Raw genomic sequence first — 23,393 nt, forward strand, 5'->3', positions numbered from 1 at the left:
GGCCCGTCAGAATAAAACCGTACACACGTGCTTCCTGCTCATTTTTTAAGAGGGGCTCTAAAAGGAAAAGGTAGAGCCATTTGGTCTTGCCTGGGAGAGAGGTCTGGCAGCCAATCAAAGGGCAGGGCGAGAGGAAATCCGCCTGTATTTTCTCTGAGTGACAATGCGGCTCGCCTCGGATGCAGGATGCACCATTTCAGAAAACAAGGCAGTCAGGCCTCACGTGCTCAGCTGACACAGACCCAGCGAGGCTGAAGGTGGCCCAGAGAGGCATCCTGACTCGTGCACGAGGTCCTGGCCCCTGTCACCGTGCGTGAGAGGCTCCATGATGGGGGAATTCATGGTGGGCAGGGGGACAGACAAATGCCATTGACACAGTTGCCATGGTTTTCACAATCCCTCAAAGTGGACGGGCAACAGAGATTTATCATCACACACACAGACCAGAATACCCGATGTGTCTGAGTGAATAGGTTGATGCAGAAATAAGTCCTAGGATAAAGGCAGGATTCATCCCAACGGCCTGCCCAACAAGCAGCCAAAGGTTGCCATGTCGCAGGCTTCTAAGTGCTGGCCCAAGGGGCATATATTCACGCCACTCACAGCAAGGGAAGGTGAGGTCTCAGCAGGTGTAAGACGAGCCATCCCAATTCTACTGGGGACCACTGTTGTCAGGTGAGAACCACCCTGCCGCGGGGTCTGTGTGTGTGTGTGCAAGCATTCAGCAAGAGAAAACGCCTCAGGGCCAGGTCTTTAGTCCTGGAGTTTTTAGGGAAGGCAAAGGGAGAAGGAACATGAAGGTGACTGACTGAGTAAAAGAAAACAAATGTAGCTGGAAGTAATACATCATTATTTTGACTGTTTTTCAACGTACCTTTTCTGCCCCCATGAAAAAAGAAATTCAAAATATAAACTTTATATTTTATTATTTTACATTCAAGTGAAACTTCCATTTGGGGGCTCAACACAATTTTAGGCCACTTTCAGCAATTTAGTACTTCGGTGCCCTTTTTATATAACCCAATGGAAGACTTCAGCCCTCTATTTTTTTAAAAAAACAGCTTTACATTCCCAGTTGTAACACTTATTTATACACACGCACAGGCACACACACAAATCCAAAAACTTCTACATAGAAAAATAAAGGATAAACATTATCCATCTATTTTAGACTGTGTACGGCAACTTTTATATACATGATTTTCTTTTTCTTTAATGTTTTCGGTCACTGCTCATTTTCTTCCCTTCTGTGTGATCTACAATTCCAGGGCAGGAAACTGCTCCAGTGAAGCAGAAATGCTACATACCTCTTGGGGGACGAAGAGAAAAAGCAATTTCTCGTTCCCCTTCCAAGGTCTCTCCCCACCTACCACCACCTCGGATGTCCCTGTGGACTGCCACCGGTCTCCCGGTAAGCGGCTGTCCCTCCTTTCCTCTCTCTAAGGCGTCGGGCGGGAGGCCCGCCCTGCGAACACCGTGCAACAATAATCTCAGTGTGAGGGCAGGGATGGAAGCAGGCAGGGAAAGCCTTCTAAAAATAAGATTCGGGCATCGCTCCCCACAGCCTGTTCCTTTAGTATGGAGTTCGATTCTCCAGCTTGCGCTTGGTGAGGAAGTACTTGAAAAACTCATAGACCGACCAGGAGATGGCCGTGGAGGGCATCTGGTGGATGACACGCGCTCGCATGCCTTTGAAGTAGCCGGGCAGGCCGTTGAGCCGGTACACCGTGCGGAAAGCGTTGGCCATGCCCGACAGCCGGCCGCTGATGTTGGCCAGGTTGAGGGCCATGTTCTCCTGAGTGTTGAGGAGGGTCTTACAGACGTCCAGCGGGGTGGTGGCGGCCGCGGCAAGGGCCCCGGCCAGCCCACCTGAGATGATGTGGGACTGCGGGTTGTAGACCCGGTGAGGGTTGACCTGCTCCTGCAGGAACTCGTAGGTGATGAAGTGGATGGACTGGAAGGGAATGTTCATGGTCAGCTGCGTGCTGTAACTCCGGTAGAAGGCCCCCCAGCCCTCAGTCCTCCACACCGTCCGGATGCAGCTGAGGGCCGACCGGTGCGGCGAGTTGTACATCTGCATGCGCTGCTTCACGACTGTTGCGGGCGCAGCAGGCCAGGCGGCAGTCAGGGCCAGTTGGTTGGGTTTGGCCCCACCCCGGGTCGGAGTGAAAGGGAAGCCAAGCCATAAAGAGAAACAAGTAAGTTTAGACACACTGGTCACAAGGCCCAGAGAGCTAGCACACACAGCCCCAGCCTGAGAAACCAGAGGCCAGCTCCGGAAACCCCGTTTACGCATGGGGCTCCAGGACCCCGTGCCAGGAAGGGGCTATTTCCTCAAGTTTCTCCTGCCTGCATCTCATCTAAGGTGCTCTAAACCAGGGGCCACTTCAGACTAGACTCACTGATCTGATCCCCAGAGCCTGGCTGCCTGGGCATCGCAGGCGACGCCAGTCTAAACCACGCCCTCCCTGCCCTGCTCCCTCCCAACCTGCCTACTGGACACGTGCTCCCATCTCTCACTCTCAGTGCTCTGCACCTCTGACAGTGTTCTTAGCTTCTGTGTCACAGTACTCTCGGAAGAGACACTAGAATCACGTCAGCCCAAGTTCAATGACAAAGTCCAATGAAGACCCGGGCTTCGTTCAGAGGACCAGAGGCAAACGAGGGCCAACTGGGGTCCCTTACACTTAGAGTTTTAATCGTCCCCATGCACTGTGAAATGAACACGCACAGTGTGCTTTTCTTTACTTTTAAAGAAATAAACTCCTTAAATCAATATAATGTCAAGAAGAAGCGGGGGGAGTTGAACCTCACTTTTTTCTCCTTAAAAAAAAACAGAAACAAATTCTTGCCCAGTTGACATGGGCTAACTGACTGGTCACTGACCAGGTCCCTGTCTGAGTCGCCTTGAACATGCACCAAAGCAGCCACCTCCCAACCTGTTTCACCCCGTCCCTGAAGGTCAGGAGAAGTCCCCTGTCTGCCAGGGCACAGGGGGCAGCTACAGCAAGTAGACAATTTTCACCTTAAAGGACAAAAAGAGACTAACATAACACAGGCTTAAAATGTTGGAATTTTTACCTCTGGTTCTCCCTTCTGGAAAGGGGCCATTATCAGATGGGGAGAAAGGTCCCACCTCTCAGAGAGGGTAACCCAGCTGAAAGGACGCCCAGTACCTGGTCCAAAAGGCCCTCACCTCTGAGACCCAAGTTGGCCAAGGACACCAGGATATAGAAAAAGCAGACAGAGCTGAAGTCTGCACAGCTAAGAATTGTTTTAGAATGCTCTCAAAATTCAAAAGAAAAAATCGCGGGAGGAGACGCTAAAACAAACCGGCCAAATGTTCGTTCATGAAGTAGAGCGATGGGGGTTCAGAATACTCCTCTATTTTTGCATGAGTTTGGAATTTTCATAATAATTGCAAATTTCTTTTAAAAAAGCAAATTGAACCTGAGCCCTAACAAATGGCCTTTGGCAGACTCCCCCTAAATTTGTCTAGGGTTGATAAAGGTTAACAAGGGCCAGAGCAGTGTGTGTGTGCGTGCATGTGTGAGTGTGTGTTAGACTAGTGCAAAAGCATGCAAAAGAGTCAGCAGGAGAGCTTTTAAAACAGATTCCTCATCTCCAACCCCAGAGATTGTGATTCAGTAGGCCTGGGGTGGGGCCTAAGAATAAGCTTTTCTAGCATGCTCTCAGGAGATGCTGATGCTGCTGGCCCGCGGATCACACTCTGAGTAGCTGTTCCTGAGAACAGGAGTACCAGAAGCTCAGAGGCTCCCGTCCCATCGTGACACCTTTACTAATGCGGAGGAAAACAGCCTCCTTAGCCAGCAGGCCCCTTGCCGGACCTTCTGTCTCCCCACCCGCCCCTCTTTCCCTGCCCCTTCGCACAGCCCCTGCTGCCACTCCCTGGGACCATGAAACATTACCTTCTGCTGGATTCATTACTGCATCGTGGAGCAGGGTGGCCATACTCCCAGCTATCCCTGCAAAAGAAACTCCAGAAAATTACCCTCCGGGACAAGGTATTCCAAGGAAGTTCCTGGAACCCAAATCAGACGGAACCCCGGACACAGCTTTCTAAGAAGCAACGTTCACTATCAACTCCACCCAGGGGAGCACTGATGCTCAAAACTCTAGAGATCCTGGCAACGCCAGATAAAAAGGGGCACAATTACCCACACTTCAATCTTGCAGAAGCCTCATTTTCTCTCTGGGAGTCAACCTGGGGAAAGGGTAGACCTGCTCACACTGCATGGCACCCAGAAACCACACGTGGTGGCTTTTTCCACCGTCTAGATTTTTCACTCTGTCTACAGATTAACTCATTCTGCCCTTAAACTGGGCCAAAGGGGAGGATTGCACGTAAATGGCCGAGAGGAGAAAAAGTCAGAAAAGCAATCTGTAAGAAAATTCCTTAATAAAACCCAGGCATTTTTAAGAAAACAGGCAAGGGAAGAGCACACCAGGAAGCTCTGCACGTGGTATACTCCCAGGTAAGTCTGCAAAGCTAGGACCTGTCTCGGGGACGGCCGACCCCGTCCGAGGGTCTCATCCGAAGGGCCGGGCTCCAAGAACCAGGAAATTTACACAGTGTTGTAAACCAATGTGGCCTCCATAAAATAACTAAAAAAGAAAAACCCCAGGAACTTCAAACGCCTGACTCAGGCCTGCAATTTTGCGTTTGGCTTGGGGTTTCCTCCCTCTGCAGCTGATACTGCCCAGTAACTAAGGCGCCGGCAGGAAGGTGGGAGGGAGGAGGAACACCAGGAGAAGCCTTCAGAAATGCACTTCTATCCCCCGCCCTCCTCCACACGCTTAGCATCATCCCCAGAAAGGTCAACACGCAACCACAGCACACAGCACGATGATGCCGGAACAGCGCTGGGCGGAACTCGGCATAAACTGGGTTCCGTCAACCCGCTTTCAAGGGCTGCAGCGACCAAGGAGTTCCAGCAAAAGGAAGGCCCGAGGCACAGACTCGGGGGACAGCCTGGCTCTTAGTGACCGTGTCAACAGATACAACTAATGGCCAGTTTTTAAAAGACAAAACAAATGTCTACAAACCAGCCAGGTGGAGTTATCATTACCAGGTCTGCTGACAGAAGGGACTTTTTTGGTTGTGAGTAGAACAGAAAGAAGGGGAAAACGTTGCTGCTGGTCACATCTACCTCTCCACTGTTGAAAAGCAATTTTGTTAAGATAAGTACACCTTACACTGCTATCCATAGCCCCATTCACACCCAAACAAAAACCAACAAAAGCCAAACCCACAGGAGAGGCGAGAATAAGCGCTCGGGCCGGTAAGACAGGCCTACGCAAGAGCTGCCCACAACTCCAGCCCCCAGCCCGCCTGCTCCCGCCAAACAAGAAAGGAAACGCTGTCAGCCCTTGCTCGCAGAGCTGCCACTCAGACAAACGGAGGAGGGGCGGGCGGAGGCCCCGGGCCCCCAGAAGCTTAAGGTGGGAAAGGCCGTCTGCGCTGGAGCAAATCCTTTGTCAGCCATAAAACTTCTTGACCTTTTCAAGCTTAGTTAGATCTTGACGTTGTAGAGACCTGTTGAACCAGTTTTTAAATAGTCTCAAAGAAGCTGTCCAGATAGCTTTTTTTTTTTTTTTGAATCCAGCATTCAAAAGTTTTGTTTCTATTCAGGGTTTTCTCCTAGATCTGATCTTTACTTGCCTTTGAACGTTTAAAAGAACGAAACGAAAAACCCACACAACAATGAAAACTGAAACACCTCTGTCACTGATTTTCCCCAGGCTTCAGAAAGCGAAGGAGGGGAATGGAAAGAAGCGTGCGTGTGTGTGTGCGTGTGTCTGGTGTGTGTGCACACACAACTCTAGAGTTCTTTATTCGTAAGCAAGCGTGGCGGAGACGCGGCGTCAGGCTGCTGGGTCCCAGGGAGGAGAACCCTGGGGAAGGGTCTGTTGAAGGAGAGAACTTTCTAACTCCAGACAAACGCTTTCAAATACCGTTGGCTAGGTGGCTGTTTCCTTGGTGGCGGAAAACGTCATTTAAAGTCCTTTTCATGTTTTCATAGCAGGCAAAATACATGGCGTGGGCCGGGCCTGCACCCACCACCATCACGTTGAGGCCTCGCAAGGGCCTCCAGAAGCCTTCGGTCCGCGTGATCTTCTTGAGGGCTCCGTAGATGTTCGTGTACTGGGCTTTGGGATCTGGATTCAGACTCTGCATTCGTGTCTGGGAGAAGGCGAGAAAACAAGAAGAGAATGGCAGTTAACGAGGATGGTAAGGAGGGAAAGGAAGACCCGGAGAGAGGGAGCGGAACAGCCCATTTTCAGTTTCACATTTCTTCACAAAGAAAACATTTACTCTCTCCCTCCTGGAGTCCTCCCTCTCCCACAGACACACCTTCACACGGACTTCATCATACCCAGCAAAAGGGGGAAAGAGTGGGGGCAGGATCAGGAGTAGGAAGACGTGCCCTGCCACTGGCAAGCTGTGTGACCTCTGATGAGTCCCTCAACCTCTCTGGGCCTTGCGAGCTTCAATTAAAAATACAGGATTGTCGCGAGCATCAAATGAAACAACGGGTGTGGAGATTCTTAATAAACTCAGAGGCCCAGTCAAATGTGAGTATCATTATTACCCGGTGGTTCCCATTCTGGCTCTGAAGTCTTCTGCACCCTCACCTAGTGGAGGTGTCCAGGCTCTGACAGCTCCTGTTGAGCCGTACCATGAAATTTCCCCCAAGTCCTCCAGCCCTCACCCCTTCATCTCCTCTGAATACTTTTTCCACTTTGTCTTTACAAGTTAGCGCTTCCATATAAATGGTCTTGTTCTGAATTTCTCCCTATGTATAGTCCTGCCTCCTTGAGGCGGAGACCCAGCTCTCCCCACTCTGTGATCCTACTGTGCTCCCAGGCACTTGAGCAAGTGTGATCATTAATCTTATGTGTCAACCTGGCAAGGCCACCGTACTCACACTGGCTCCAACTATGGTCAAACCGTAGTCTAGATGTGGCTGTGAAGGTATGTTTTAGATGAGATTAATGTTTAAATCAGTGGACTGTGAGTAAAGCAGATTACCCTCCATGGTGTGGGTGGGCCTCATCTAATCAGTCAAAGGTATGAAGAGAAAAAAAACTGATGTCACCCAAGGAAGAAAGAATTCTGTCTCCAGACAGTCTTTGCACTTGAGCTGCAACATCAACTCTTCCCTGGGTCTCCAGCCAGCCTGCCCTGCAGACTTCAGACTTGCCAGCTTCCACGACTGTGTGAGCCAATTCACATACACACACATATACACACCCCCTGTTGGCTCTGTTTCTCTGAGGAACCCTGACTAGCACAGTAGATGCAATAGTACCAGCGCTGGCTCAGCCCTGCAAAAGCAGCAGCATTCGCTCCTCCACTCCCCGCCCCCAACACACACGCAGACTGGAGGGTCAGCCTCCAAGCTCTGGCAGGGACATCCTTTTCTCTCCAAACAAAATCTCCCAGAAAACCACGACACAGAATTTAAGAAGGGCTTCTCTGCTTGGAAATGGGGTGAAGGGTCCAGGCCCTCCTCTCATTCCACACGGCAGAAAACTGCCCCCAGGAATCCAGGCCCAGAGGAAGAGCGTGAAAACCAACAACCTAATTACTGGTCACTTTCAGATCTCCCCAGCCAGTAAAACCACAAAGAAAACGGGTACACCACTGACAACTTTTCATTTTGCTAAGAAAGGACGTAAAAACAACAATATAAGCAATAGTCACTATCACCTTCTATTACAATCAAGATTTCCTAAAAGAGAGGACACCGTTAATGCTTAAAAAAAGGCAAAGACGACTACTTCTGATTATAAAACTGTTCTTTAGATTAAATTTAGCTTTATTAAAAACTCACTGCTTTACCCTTTTTTCTACCTCAAACGGGTGAAAATGCCCTGGCCCGGCCCCAGGCCGCTGCCAGATGCCTGGGCCCACACTCGGGGAGCGCCAGGGGCTGGGCTCAGGGCCTGCACCTTTTGGTTCCGTGTTTTCTATTCTAACCCTTCTCAACAGATCTCAGGCGGCGTAATCACAGCGTGTAGCAGCAGCAAGCGAGACCCAGCGAGGAGGGGCGAGCGGCTGCTGGTCCAGCCACGTGCTCGAAGGCAAGGCGCTCAATGTGGGAGAGCCGACGGCTTCCTTGGGGACGGCAGAGGGTCTCGAGCACTACGTTCCACAAGTTATTTGAAATCGCTCAACTGTGGGAGCAAATAAAGCTTCGTATGGCACCCGGCTTTTTCCTCTGATTGCGCCTGACCAGAAGCAGGAGCACGAGGCAGTGGGCGGGCAGCAGGGCAGTCCAGCACGCGGGCTTTCTCACCAGAGCACCAGGTGAACTCAGCTCCATCACTCCCGGCGTGACCCTGGGGAGGATGGGGAACCTCTCTAAGCTTTAGTTTCCTCCTTCGAGAGAATGGCTGAGAAAAGAAAATGCCATTACCTGTCTATGACCATCACTCACTAACAATGAAAGGATTCACCAAGGGGCTAAGGAATCCGGTTCTCTATACGACCAGCCTTGCAGACGCTCGGTCCGTGCAGGCGGGGCTGCGTCTGCCTCGTGCACAGCAGATCGCCAGTGCCTGTTACGTGTCTAACTCGCAGTGGGGGCCCAGTAAATAGCTGTCGGGTGAATCGATGAACAGACACGTGCAATTTAGGATACCAACCAGGGTGAAGGGTACTACGTATCTTACTTTACCTCCCCTAAATGGGAGCATGCGTTCCTGGCACCTGTCCCCGCCTCCCCTCTTGTCTAGATCTCTCCCTCTTGATAGGAGTCCCTGTGTCGCTGCATTTCTCAAGCCCAGGCTGGGATCTGCTGAGCCACAGGAGAGCCCTCCTTGGGCTGTCAATAAGGGGCGGCTCCTGCTGGCCCCACTCCCAGAGGGAAGCCCACCTGCCTCCGCCTCCTCCTTGCTGGTTTCCAGCCTGGGGAGACAGGACCACCTGTGGTGAAGGCCTTCGTTGGGTCCAGACGGGCAGAAATGAAAGAGCGCCTCGCAAGCAGGGGCGGCAGTGCGAGAGAACACCCAGGCCCCAGAGCAAGGAGCCGAGAGCCTGGACTACGGACCTGACGCAGGCTGCAACAGGGCCACGTGGCCTTGGCTACGGCATCCCAACTCACTGGTCCCCAGTGTCCTCAACTGGAAAATGAAGGGGGATCAGAACAGTGGCTGATTATCAGAATCACCTGGGACGTGTTTATGTAGCCCAGTACCACCACAACATGTATTGATTCAAATGTTTTTTTAATTCTCCAGATGATTCCTATCATCTCAGTTTGGAGAACCACTACCTAGAGGCCCCTTGCAGCCCCAGCACTTTCTAGTAACAATCTCCATCCAGCCTTGGCTCCTGAGGAGGAGAGAGGGGGTGCTGGGGGAGGGAGGTGCGTGCGGAGCGGGCAGAGGCAGGAACAGCGGGGACATGCTGCCAAGGCTTCAGAGCCAGCCAAGCTGATGTCATCGGTCTGAATTTCAGCTCTGGGACCTCGAGCAAGTTCCTTAATCTTGGGGCGTGGAATAATCCACAGAGAGCGGCTGGCAGGAGTGCGATAACTGTGGGAAACGCCTGACTCGGCCGGCAGTCAATAGGGACCCCCTCTACCCACCCTTTGGACATGTGAGGGCATCAGGTGGTCTCCTTTACAAAGCTGCTCACGTCGGCTTACAGGGGAAATGTGGATTGCTCACCTCTCCCTTTTTATTTTTTTTTAAAAGATTGGCACCTGAGCTAACATCTGTTGCCAATCTTCTTTTATTTTCTTTCTTCTTCTCCCCAAAGCCCCCCGGGACATAGTTGTATATTCTAGTTGTGGGTCCTTCTAGTTGTGGCATGTGGGATGCCGCCTCAGCATGGCTTGATGAGTGGTGCCATGTCCGGACCCAGGATCCCAACTGGCAAGACCCTGGGCTGCTGAAGCAGAGCACGTGAACTTAACCACTCAGCCACAGGGCTGGCCCCCAAGTCTCCCTTTTTTAAATTAGAGGTGAGGCAAGTGGAGTAAATATTACTGAACAAAAGGCACTGTCCTCCCACGGAAGAGAAAAGGACTACTGGGCATCTCTGCACATGGGTGACTTCTCTGGCTTTGGGGTCGTCTCAAGGGCAGGCCACATTTAATGACTCGCACCCAGAACAGAGGCAAGTGGCCCAAGAGCGCAGAGGAGGACCCAGTGAAGCCTCCTCTGGCCACGACAGCCACAGGGGCCAAGTTTTGGGCCAGAGCCTCTTCAGTCCTAGGGTACCTTCATTTCTCCAACCTGCCTGTGGGGAGACCCCACTAGGGCCGGGCGCCAGGAGACAGAAAGGAAAAGTTGAGGGGGAGAGAAACAAGGAAAGTGTGAGAGAACTGAGAACGACATGGGCCACGCTGGGTGTCAGAAAGGAACTCGGAGAGCAGGACAGAGTGGTCCCGACCATTGGGGTCATGGAAGCTTCCTCACAGGAGAAGCTGAGAGAAGCGAAGGCGGCCAGGCGAGAGGGGAGGCAGAAGCCGCCGGGACAGACAGGAGACAACCAACTCAGCCTCTCCTTTCTTTCTCGGCGACTGCCTGTAAAACGTGCAAGTAAGCAGTGGGCATCCTCTATCTAACTGTGGATGAGAGAAGGAGAAAAATTTAGGAGATGAGTGGAAATGACCCAAGGGTCCCTCACAGGATGAAGGGATAAATAAACAAAATGTGGATTTTTGCTGGAGAATATTCCATCTTCAGTTTTGCGGGATGGAGAGTTCTGTGAAGGGATGGAGGTGATGGATGCACAACAATATGAATGTGCTTAATGCTACTGACCGTACACCTAAAAATGGTTAGGATGGTACATCTGTGGTTAAGTGTATTTTACCACAATTTAAAAAACAAGTCAGGGTATGAGGGTGGAGAGAAGGAAAAAGAAAATGAATGAATTAGGATACACAGAGAGAGGGCAGAGATGGAAAAAGACAAAAAAACGGAGACAGAATTTCACAACCCGCCTTTCCTGTCCTGGGTTTCAGTTCCCACGCACAGACTAGCTGCATGGTTCTCCTGCTCCCTTATAATAAACTCCCACTCTATGCATTTTAATTCTCTGCTCTTGGAAATTCACAATGCACATTAGCGTATCAACGGCCCTGGGGAGGCCTTGGGAAGAGGCCTGTTGAACTCTGCTGACTCTGCACTTCTTAAACCTTTGTCTTTGGCTACAGAAGCCTTGCCTGACCGAACAGCCAGTTACACCTTGCAGAACACCGGAGAAAACACAGCTGCAGCCGACGGGGACCCAGGAAGCAGGATGTGAAGGATCGGCTCGAGGTGTCAGAGGACCACTGGGGCAGCCCCTGCAGAGAGCGGTCAGCAACGAACAGCCAGGAAGACCAGGCCTGAGAAGAGTGGCCAATAAGCAGGGTGAGCCCCCGGCTGCGTGTCATGAGAGAGGGTCACTCCACACCTTCTTGCGAAACTGCTGTTGTTCTCAAAGGGGAGGAGGGAGAGAATGCCTTGGCCCCCAAATCAGGAGACCAGGGTCTCAGGCCTGGTTCTGCCCCTCACTGTGTGACCCAAGCAAGTCCCCTCCAGCTCGAGAACGCGATTCTAGCGGAGGCTCCAGAGCAATGACACAAATTCCGTATTTGCTCTGAACCAGCTCCATCAACCCCCAGCAAGGCCTGAATGGAGGGGTCGAGCCCCTTACTCAAACTCCCCCCTAAGACGACGAAACAGGGCAAGCCTGCCTTGTTGGCCTGTTCCCTCGCTGAGAGGAGGATGGAGAGAGAGTGGAAACTGTGTGCTCTGTCCGGGTGAGCTCACAGGATCACGTGACAGGAGCCCCAGGCCCTGGGCAGAGGGCGCAGCGAGCTCAGCACCTGCCGTTTCAGGCAGAAAGGCGACTTGGCCAAGATCACAGAGACCAGGCATCATGGATCTGGGCCGGGACTAGAGAAGAAAAGCGAAGAGAGCAAGCCAAGCCTGGCAGGGACACTGCAGACCTCCCTGAGGACCCTGCAGGGGACAGCTCAGCCTGGCCAAGCCCCTGAGGCATCACTCAGCCATGTCCTCCCACCTGACCTGGACATGGCTGCGGATTCCCACTCCTCCTTTCTCAAGTTCTCAAAATAAGAAACTAGTAATAACTAAAACCTTCCCATGTTGTGAAAGTACAGGTGGCCCTTCCTTCCAGGACCAGGAGCAGATAATGTGAAATCTACCCGTTTGTTGAAAAGCCTCTGTCACGCTCCCACACCGAGGCAGGCACAGTGGGGAGACGGGAATAGGATCAGGGCATGTGGGCTGCCAGGTCTTGGTGGGAACACCAACATCACAACACGATGGGTGGGCACAGCTCCCACCGAGGGACCAGGGCTGTGCCCAGGAGGCTGGCCAGGAATCTCCGTCCCAGACTTTCTCCCAGAGAAAGGAAATAAGGTTCAGGCACTGAGAAAGTGCTAGGAAAATGCCAAATAATGTTAGCATCTGCTGCCCAGAGTCTGCTTCAGAATTAGAAAGCAAATTGGTACGTTTAATTCTACCCCGTCTGCCAACTGTTTCCAAGTAGAACTGACAGTCACTAAGCCGAACCACAGGAAAATGCCTAAGCCAAACTGCAGGGCCCAACCCCAGCCCCCTCCCAATTTTCCAAGCCCCACAGCCACCCGCCACGGGCACAAGCCCACCCTTCAGCCCTCTGCCGGCAGCTCCCCCATTTCTTCCCACAGCCCATCCACGGCACTATGTGCCCGCTGCACTGGGGCCTGCTGCTGACGCTGCGACTCCCGTCCACAACCACCTGGGTGCCCATGCGGCTGGGCACGCTGAGACGCCACCCACGGACCCAGCAGCAGGCCAGGAGGGAGAGGCTTTTTGGCACAGTGTTTTGTAGGGGAAAGGACTGTCTTCCGGAGCAAAGCCACAGGCCTCATCGAGGGCTTGGAAACCCTGTCTCACCTTCCAGGATCCTTAGGAGGCACGCACAACACACAAAGAAACCCAAACCACATCAAGGAGGACCACGCGCAGTAAAACTCTCAGCGCTCCACAAGTTCAAAACCACCAGCGTTCTGACTCAGAATATGCGCCCTTATTGTGTGATACAGACGATGGACTCCTAATGGCGCTCCAACAGTCACACCCTAGCCCTTGGAAACACACACAGGAATCACCAAAAAGGAGGCAGAAGGACACCATCCAGTGTCATTCCCACACGCACTCAGTAACCAGGAACAGAGCAATGCAGACAATTCTCTCAGGGGAAGCATGCTGTTCACAGCATGCCAAGGCACATCCAAGTTTACTCGCAAGTTCAAAATTCCAAATCGTGGCTTTTTACATCTCCCAAATTGGCAAAAATGTGTACACAAAGAGAATACACTTTGTCTCTCTCTCTTTTTTTAATCAAAAAGAAAATTTGATCCTCTTAAAGTTTAGGAATCAGCAAGAGAAAAATGACTCCTCAAAATGAGTCCGTGCCTCCCCAAAAGAGGGGTGGCTGTTGGTCGAATGATTCTAGCTGAGAATCACGCGGTGGGGCGGTGCTCCGAGATTCCAGCACATGCCTTCTGAAAGCCCGGCGAGAACCACTCGTTCAGAGCAAGGAAAAGCGCCAGCTTACTGGAGACCCGTCCGAAAAGCTGTACAGAATGGAGAGGAGGGGTGGAAACACCTCCAGCTGCGTCATGCCCATGTCTGTTTCCCCGTCCCACCCACAGGAAGCCCCAGACCTGCCTCGGTTGTCGGTTGCCCTGACGCTGGAGGAGGGTGGGAGGACGCGGCTCACGTATGTGAGAACTAACCATCTAGGCCATTCCACCTTCTCACTTACGGCCCACGGGGCCCAATTTTCAGAAAAGTCACATTCGCCCTTCCGAACAGACCAGCCACACTCCAGCGTTCCTGGTCACCTGTCGTCTCTGAGGTGCGGGACCTGGCCTGTAAAGAATCCGCGCCGCCAGTCATGCATACTCTGCAGACGCAATTCTGAAACCGCCAGGGCCCATTACAGGGTGTGCTTCACCGGGCACTGCTGTTTCTAGGGACAAAAAGACTAAGTGAAGAGCCTCCACAAAGAATGGGGTAGAAAATAAAAATTCCACCAGGACATCTGAAACCAAGTTCCTCGGCCTCCCAGGGGAGAAGCCACAGCACCAAACACCACTTCTCCTGGGACAGGCCACAGTGTGAGGAGTCAGACGTAGGTCACATCCAACCCGGAAAGGGTGGTGGAAGAGGAGCCATCTGAGCCGCACCTGGAAAGAGGGACAATCCTTCAATTGGTAGGAAATGAGGCTGTCATTACAATCCCTCGGTTACATTTGGTTTTTGACGACATACATGTGTTACTTTGGGGGGAAAAAAAAAGCAAGCAGGGCAGGCAGCACAAGAGGCTAATTCTGGCTGAAGGGTGTGACTGTGCTGGTGGGTCCTGGCTGAGGACTGTGACTGTGGCTGTGACGGTCAGCGGGTCTGGGAAATGGAGGAGGGTGTCGGCTGGAGGGTCTGTGCACAGGGAATGCAGAGGTAAGGTACGGATGGAGAGGTAGCCGCAGACCTGGGACGGCGGCTGAACAGGAGAAGATCAATGACCATCTGCTGGGAGAAGGGCAGGTTGGGGCTGGACGACGGGAGGCCCTGAGGAGCTTGCTAAGGGGTTTGGAATTTACAGTGAAGCGTTTTCCGTGGTTACATACTGCACATGACGATGGCAGCTACAAAGACCGATGGCATCTCCTGCATGTGGGAGAAGGCGGCAGGCCCACATGACAGAAGCCGTCCCGACCAGGTCTCCTGACAGGCTGGCCCCTCTCTCTGAAGCTGTGGCCACTTGCAAGGCCACTGCAACACCACACGCCACTGAGGTCTCCCTCCCCCGCCGTGGGCAGCAGCTCACCGCCTTGCCTATGGCTCAAAGGACGTCATCCCCACATTCCTTTATCCTAGGAGCCAAATCTGATCACTCCTCCCCTTCTCTAGAAAATTCTCCAGCAGAGGGAGAGAGGGACGCAAGAATCTGTGCCTGGCTCAGCTCCAATGTGCCCAGGACACACTCAGAACACCCAGTTTGTGGCCCAACCAAAAATTAAATTATTTTTGTTCCACAAGTGGGCAAATTCCCAAGAGTCCAGGTAACAGGGCTGGGATTTCATGCGTGGGACTGAAGACCTCACCAGGAGACACAGAGAGCGGCAGAAGCCTGGGCTGGAGGGAGCCTGAACCACCCGTCATTCCTACCCACCCTGCCTGGAGCAAGTGAGACGAGCAAGGGGCTGGGGTCCTCTGTTCTAGTCCCACGTCTGCATTAAGGGCTGTGTGGCCTTAGGCAAGTCAACTTACTTCTCTAAGCCCCAAAGCCTCTATTCACAAAATAATTAATTAAAACAGTAATATTAGCAACTAATTATCCCCATTTTACAAATGAAGAAACTGAGGCACAGACAGGCTAAACAACTTGCCCCAAGGTCACAGAGTACAGGCGGTCTGGCTCCAGAGCCCAGGCCGGTATAACCACAAGGCTACACAGCGTCTCACGAAAAGGCGACCGGAAAGGATGGGAGGTGATTCCCAACTTGCCTCCCGTCTCTGATGTGCTCTGCTTCTTGACCACGCTAAGTCACGTGTGCACCACCCCCTAGGTGCCTCGCCTCTTTGAAGAGGGAGTGGCCCTGACCACGTGAAAGTCACCTAAGTCCTCGCTGGCTCAGGCGCGCAGCTCCCGAGGGCTCTGCCTCCATCCTGCCTGCAGGCGGGCACTTTCAGCCAGTCACGAGGTCAGCCTCATGGGGGTCACACAGCCTCAGGGTTTCCCAATCCTGGCCATCAGCCTGGCCACTGGTCCCAGACGGAACTGGGAACAGTGGTTGGTTCGATACGAATCCATTCTTTCCCTCCTTGAAGAGACTGACCCATTCACGCAGCCAGGCCGTGGGCGGGAGCGACATCTGATGGATCAAAGCCTGTCACTCCTTAGGTATCCAAAGGTTCAAGCTGAATATTCCAAGGTCAGGTTCCTTTTAGAAAAAATTTAACTCACTGCTGGTAACCTGGCCTCCCAGGGCCTCCCCTGACTCAGGAGCCTTGTCTATGTCATGGATTTATAAAGACCCCACCTACAAGTAAAGACAAGATGTCAGAGGCAAAACTGGAGAAACACCTCATTCTCAAGCGTCTTCTTTCCTGGCATATAGGTAATCTGACTGAAACATCATAATGCCACATAGGAGAACAAACTTAATACACGAGTCCACACGGAAGCACATGAAGGCGCCCCAGAGCACCAGCATACCTTCCGTGTGCAGGAGAGGAACAGAATCCAGGCCCCGACGCACGTTCACAGGTTCTGCTCACAGCGGCTGGCCCCTGCTGTCTGCTCCAGCCCGCAACTCGCCCTCATCTCTTTTGATGGTGGGGCTCCCTGTGAGCTTTGGTTTGATTTCAGAGTTCTGCCACCCAGTCAGCCCTCCTGACTTTGTTTTGCTAACGAGGAGACACTTATGTGACCTGCCCAAGCTCCCAGAGCTGGTCAACCATTGCCCAGGACAGGCCAATGCTCCAACTCCCAGGCCCCGCTCATATGACCATCCTTCAACCATATTTTGCTGAAAATCCCAATCACAGAATCTCAAAGGAAACTCATTGAACCACCCACTGATGCTCAGACAGCCCCTGGGGTTTGAGGTTCATCCATTCACTCAACAATTACATACTGAGCTTCTACTCCATGCCAGACGCGGTTATTAGGCACCAAGGCGCAAAGGTGGCGCCTGTCCTGCCCCAGCTCACGTGGAGATCCGCTCTGTTTCTGAGCTGTGGGCAGTTGGGAAGTGACTGCACTTTGCGGCCCTTTGGTTCCCTCATCTGAAAAGCCCTGTCTCACAGGCTTCCTGAGCCGAGGTGCCTGTCAGTCACCCAGGACAGCACCGCAGGTGCTCAGTACCTGTTGATCCTCACTGCAGTTACCTTTAGAAGGGCTCAGTAAGCTCCCTAAACCACCACCTGTGTCCATACAAACGGCTCCGAGACCTCCTGAAAAACCACCGCCAAAGCTAGCTTCATCCCACCCAGGGCTGTTTGGCACCCAGGGTCTCATTCTGGGTTTGAAGTGAATTGTGACACTACAGAATAGGGTGGGCCGCAACCACAAGAGGCCCCAGGACCCAGAGGTAACCTATCAGCCGCCGGGCATGGGGATGGGGGACTCCAGGCCACAGCTCATACGCGCTCACAAGAAAGGACAGGAATGAAACCTCACCCCAATGCCCTCTGGCCAGAAAGAGGCTCAACAACGTGAGGGGCCCTTCCAGGTTCCAGGGGGTCCACACCCACAGTGGCCGGAAGAAGAGGCCCCGGGCTCCCCACCCCCGGGGTCTAAACCCCAGCTTCCCTCGGTGAGTTCCTCGATCCCTCCACGTCCACGTGTAATGGGGTTGTGGTAGCACCTACCTCCTAAAGCCTCTGCAAGGATTAAAGGAAAGAGGAAGGGCAAGCCCCTGGGGGGGTCTGGTGTACAGCTGCTCGTGCTTTCATTTATGCTTTTTTTGGATAAACAGTGAATTCCTTGGAAGATGTCATTTTTACTCTAATTGCTTCATAAAAGTCACATTCCCTCGGAGGGGGACGCCCCGAGGAGCCGCGCTGGTTGGGCACAAGCCCAGGGGCAACCACTGCCCACTGAGCCCGATGGCCTGCAGCACTGTCGGCCCTCCTAACAGAAGAGCTGGAGGCCAGGACAGCGAGGGGACTCTGTCCCTCCTCCCCCAACTTCCACATTCACCTTTCTTGCCTCGCCATTTCTAAATGAATGGGCCCGGCTGCTTACATTAATCCTGATTATGTAACACAGGGAAATTGCATAGGGAGAGGGGTCAGGAAAAATCCCTAGTGTCAGTTTACACGGGCGCAAAGGGTCCCACAGGAAAGTGCCTCCGGAAGCTCACTCATGGCCGGGCTGCTCAGGGCCACGGGCAGCTCTGGAGACCTTGAACTGGTGCTGAAGTCCGGGCCGGGCCACGCAGGGGCCTTAAGCACCAAGGTCCCCTGACACTGCTGCCGGGCACCCATTCCTGCGAGGTCACCACGAGGTGGAAAAGGCCCTCCCGGCTGCTGAAGGGTCTCGCTATCCTCTGAACCGTCGGGAGATTGACAGATGGGGCCCAGTGGAGCTGCAGGACCGGGCACGGGGAGCCCTTTGTGGGTCCTGCAGCCCCCATGCTCCAGTCACCCTGCAGGCCTTGGCTCCCCACCTGTGGGTGTGGGTAGGTTCTCAGCTCCCTCAGATTCTGGGGGCTAAGTCCATGTGGCACTGTGGGGCACCGATGTTTCCCACTTTCCCAAATAGGGCAGTCCCCCAAGATGTGCACCTAAACGTGAGTGTGACAGGCAGAGAGAGTCCTGTCCCAAGAGTCAGAAACCTAAACTCCCGTGCAGCTCTGCCACCGACCAAGGCCCTGAGGAACTCCAAGCAACCGCTTCACCTGGCTGGGCAGCAACACGAATGAAGGTCTGCCAGCAGGGAAACCCGGGGTGGGGGGGGGCGGGGCACAGAATTCTTCTGTTTTGTTTACTGATCTACTACAATTGCAAATATTTGTGGAATGAGTAAGTAGAGGTAATAGATTGTCTCTAAGGAGGTGCTTTTTGGTCTCTAACACTCTAAATCTATGAAACCTGTAAAGAGTCCTTTGAAAAACAAATGTGTGTGGGTGTGTTTTATTTGAGGTGAGGTAAATCCACATTACTAGACATCAAGCCTACTTGCAGCTTAAAAACGCCTGTATAAGAAAAAAGGACTCCAGGAGAAATTGGAGGCCTGTGCATCGCTGACAAGAGTGTAAAATGGTGCCACACCCACAGAAAACAGTATGGAAGTTCCTAAAAGAATTAAAAATAGAATTACCATATGATCCAGCAATCCCACTGCTGGGTTTACATGCAAAGAATTGAAAGTAGGGTCCCAAAGAGATATCTGCACGGCCATGTGCATGGCAGCGTTATTCACAATGGCCAAAAGGTGGAAGCAACCCAATGTCCACCGATGGATAAACGGATAAACAAAATGTGGTATAGCCATACAACGGACTATTATTCAGCCTTAAAAAAAGGAAGGAAATTCTGACATATTCCATAACATGGATGGACCTCGAGGACATACGCAATAAGGCAGTCACAAACAGACAATACTGTAGGATTCCCCTCATGTGAGGTACCTAGAAGAGTCAAGTCCACAGAGACAGAAAGTGGAATGTTGGTGGTGGGGGCTGGGGGAGGGGAGAATGGCAGTTGTTTAATGGGAATAGAGGTTCAGTTTGAGAAGATGAAAAAAGTTCTGGAGATCCATTGCATGACAATGTAAACATCCTTAACACTACTGAGCTGTACACATTAAAAAGGTTAAGACGGCAAGTTTTATGTTACGTATATTTTACAAGTAAAAGAAAGTCCTAAATCTAATCAACAGCTTGCTCCGCATGCATTTCATAGTCTGAAAACCTGTCACAATCAAATAATTGCCTGAGATTTCCTTTAACACCTGAGATAGCAGTTTTTTGTTTGTCTGTTTTTGGAGAAGGCAGCCAGGGGTCTCGAATGCACAGCATAATCCCCTGGACACAGCAACATCCCTGGCTCAGAGCCTGCCTTGGAAGGAAGCACCCTGGAAGGAAGGTCAGCCCTGGCGCTCGTGGATGGAAGGCAAAGGAAGGCAGAAATGCTTAAGATGCAGAGTCTGAATCCTCATCCTTTCCCACATGCTGGCCCGTGGCGCCAACGGGGCAGCGCTTCCCTTTCCAGGACACGCTGGCCTGGGCCACCCCAAAAGATACTGCACCGCCACTGCTCAGGGCTGGAGGTAGCTGCCGAAAACCAGCCAAATATTCGTCTGAGAGAGACCAGGTGACGATGCCAGGAGCTCCAAGGCGCTGCCCTTGCCATCAGGGCCAGGGAGTGGGGGGGCCCAGCACTGCTGGTGACAGCTCTCCTGGGATCCACCCTGGACAGGCCCAGGGAGCCGGGCACCTCAGAAGCCCTGTGCACAGTTCTCAAGTCAAGTGTGGTCCTGCCAGCTTCTGCAAGAGCAGCTTCCACGCCCTTCACAGAGGCCACACCTTCTAAAGCACACCCGCTATTAGCCTATTATCCACAGGAAAAAAAGACCTTCCAAAGCACCCTGTCGCCAGCCTTCTGTTGCTCATTCCTCTACTTGTAATTATATCAGGTGATATGTCTGCACGCCTGTCTCCCATCAAAGTCACAGAGGAACACGAGGGAGGCACAGCCTCACCCTTCTGTGATCTCAGCACCCAGCACAGTGCTTTCACTAAAACAGACACTCAGTGACCAACCGTCTGTCGAGGACTCAGAGACACACCAAATTTCCCCCTAGGCACACACACAGCAGGCGCTTTAAGCCCCACATGCGCTCTCTGCTGCCTATGGATGGATCTGTGTCCCACAGCATGATGCGCCTCACCATTCTCTGGGGGCTGCCACATAGGTAACAGCCGAGGGTACAAGCCCCACCAGAGCAGGCTCCAGTTCAGGGGACGCTAGAGGTCTAAGCAGATGTCCAGGGTAAATTTCTGGGATGTTACGGAAGCCCGATGTCCCACAAACGCCACTATCAAATTATCTCCATAATGCTGGATGATCTATGTGTACATGGGGCCAGGTCACAGCTGGAGGGGACATTCTCTGGCTGTCTTCACACACCTTCACAGCAAACAATAACAGAGAAAGATGACAAAGTACCAGCAACACCAGGCTAGATGTTCTAAGGGCCTTGGGGGAAAGACCCCACGGGAAACATCCTGGAGACACCTTTCAGCCTCCAGAATCCATTCACACGTAGAAATGTTTGCATGTACAAACTATACCATAAGCTTTTAGGGGAGTCATTTTTCAGTTTTACTGGATGCCTAAGAGAATGGCAGGAACCTTCAATCATGGGTAAGTCTTCCTGGGCCTAAAACCCTCATCCTGGAAACAGTGAGCTCAGGGGTCTGATTTAAACTGTCATCTGATGAGCAGGGTTTCCAGAAGCGAGGGAAGGAGATTGGTGCCAGGGATGCAAGTGAGTGGCCAGACTGCGGTAGCCTCAAGTTGGTAAAACAAGAGGGTTGTACCAAAACATCCTGCCTCCTATACGGATGTCACTGCACCGCCAGGGGGCTGGGTTGGGCAGAGCAGGCAAAGAGCCCCTGCCTTCAAGGAGTTTAGAGTCTAGTATGGGAGAGAAAGAGTAAACGAAAAGTCACACAAAGAAGCAATTACAGACTCTACAGGCCACGAAGCAGAGTAGAGGGTGAAAGTGCTACAAGAGCAAAGGCAAGGGACCTGATTTATATTTGAGGAGGGGTCCTGCAAGCGACTGTGAAGCGGAGACCTGAAGGTTGGGGGCGCCAGGGAAGTGAAGCATAGCAGAAAGGGCTGCCTGGGGGCGCAGGAAGGTGGAGCATAGGAGAAGGGGGCTGCCTGGGGGCGCAGGGAGGTGGAGCATAGCAGAAAGGGCTGCCTGGGGGCGCAGGGAGGTGGAGCATAGGAGAAGGGGGCTGCCTGGGGGCGCAGGGAGGTGGAGCATAGGGGCGGAGGGCTGCCTGGGGGCGCAGGGAGGGGCAGGTGGGATGTGGACCAAGGCCCTGAGAAGGGTCGTTTCACTGGCAGCCTGTTGAGCACAAGGAGATGAGTCTGGAAAGAGGTGAAAGGACACAGGGCCCGTGCTGAGCCCCGGAAACCGTGGCCCAGGAGCGTCGTTTTTATCCTTCATGCTGTGTTTCATGCTGCTTAGTCCTGACCTCCTGCCTTGGATTTGTGAACAAAGGAGAAGAAGCGGGCGTGGGAAGTGAGGTGAATGAATGGAGGAAGAGAATCTTTCTCACTGTGAAATCTAAAGGGAGTTCAGACCATGGGGAGTCAGGGTGTCCTGCCACCATGAGCCTCCCAAAGTGAGGAGCAGCTCCCCTCACCCCAGCATGCCCACCAACGCTCCCCAAAACGCTCTGGCCATCTGGGCTAACCCAATCTGTGCTGCTGGCAACGCAGGGTGACCCTGGCCACGTGGGCTGACCCCTGGATGACTCAGCTTCCTGGTAGTGAACTTGTCAAAGGTCCCTGGCAGGAAGGAGTCAGAGAGCTATAAACAAGGCCTTGCAGAAGCATCTGCTACACGTCTCCCCTTGATTCCAGGGCGGGGGGGCTGTGGCCATTCTGCATGTCTGGAATTGCCTGAATGAGCAGTTTGCAGTCTTTAAGTGTTGTGGTTGGAGGTTTCAAGTAAATTAAACAAACTATGATTTCTAGGCAGGCACTTGGGATACAGGAGCCCCAAAGAGCATATCAGAGGTTGCTCCTCTCCCTGCTCCTTAGCCCCCGGGTACAACTCCAGAGCGGGGGTCTTCCCAGCTTCCTCCTCAAGGCAGAAGAGCTTGTAAGTCTATACTTCACATTCAAAGTCAAAGAGGGTGCCCAAGAGTTACACTGCCCCCCAGACAGAAGGAGCAGAAATGTTAGAACTGGAAGCCTCCTAAGAGACCATTTCGTTTTAACTCCGTCTTGCCATTTTACAGTCGAAAAAACCAAACCTCAGATCTGTAAATTGTTTTCCCAGGGCCACTCAGTCAGTGGGCCTCTGGTCACCTGAGCGAAGTACAATTCATCCTAAAACGCAAATATAAACGTTACACATGCACATACTCAGAAAGATTCCACTTTTGCCCGATTCTCCATGTCTCGCTCCCTGCCCTCCTCACTCAAGAATGCCCTGAGTGGCCTGTCCTGGGCTGACAAAGCTCCCCCGTGCCTTAAACTCAGCTTGACAGAGATCAGAAATCTGTTTTCAATTTAAAGCAGCTTCTGGTAGAAGTCCAGCTTCGTAGTAACTTTCGGTTTTTAGGGTCTGAAAGAATTTCAGAAACTTTCTTATGATTGGAATATCAGAAAATACAAAAGACCCTTGGAAGAGACTCTCAAGGGAAGTTTAAAACGAGAACTCTTTTTTTCCTTACTGAGGTCACCTCGGTTTATACTACTATATAAATTTCAGGTGTACATCATTATATTTCCACATCTGGACAGACTCCATTGTGTTCACCACCAAAAGTCTAGTTTCCATCCATCACCGTACATGTGTCCTTTTCCCCCTTTCCTGCTCCTCCCGCCCCTCTGACCTCTAGCACCCACCCATCTGTTCTCTGTATCTATGCTGAAGCGAGAATTCTCATCCAAGGTCAGGGCAAGCAGCATCAGCTGCTCACTCTCTGAAGTCTGCGGAGGGAACGGCGCCAACCCCAAGGATGAAGGGACCTGCTGCTGTCAGAAACGTCACAGAGAGGGGCCCCTCGTGACAGACCAGTTCCAACTCCTTCTGAAAGTTGAAAGAGTTTTTTGGAAGCTAAGAGTCATTTCAACTTGTCAATTTTTCCTTG

At 52.4% G+C, this 23,393-nt stretch overlaps 1 protein-coding gene across 3 annotated transcripts in view; it reads right to left on the bottom strand.

The window, feature by feature from the left end:
- Nucleotides 1–909: 909 nt before the first annotated feature.
- SLC25A37 (solute carrier family 25 member 37) overlaps nucleotides 910–23,393 on the bottom strand; it is a 37,069-nt gene continuing 14,585 nt past the window's right edge. The window contains exons 2-4 of one of the 3 annotated variants that reach the window (XM_014860809.3): nucleotides 5,977–6,205; nucleotides 3,930–3,986; nucleotides 910–2,094 (exon numbers count right to left, since the gene is read on the bottom strand). In XM_014860809.3, the coding sequence (XP_014716295.1) occupies nucleotides 1,574–2,094; nucleotides 3,930–3,986; nucleotides 5,977–6,205 (807 nt within the window). In that variant the 3' untranslated portion in view covers nucleotides 910–1,573. Of the gene's footprint in view, nucleotides 2,095–3,929; nucleotides 3,987–5,274; nucleotides 6,206–23,393 lie in introns of all 3 variants that reach the window. The other 2 variants (XM_044766843.2, XM_044766842.2) reach the window with 2 other exon arrangements.

Source organism: Equus asinus, chromosome 3 (assembly GCF_041296235.1).
Source record: "Equus asinus isolate D_3611 breed Donkey chromosome 3, EquAss-T2T_v2, whole genome shotgun sequence".
NCBI lineage: Eukaryota > Metazoa > Chordata > Mammalia > Perissodactyla > Equidae > Equus > Equus asinus.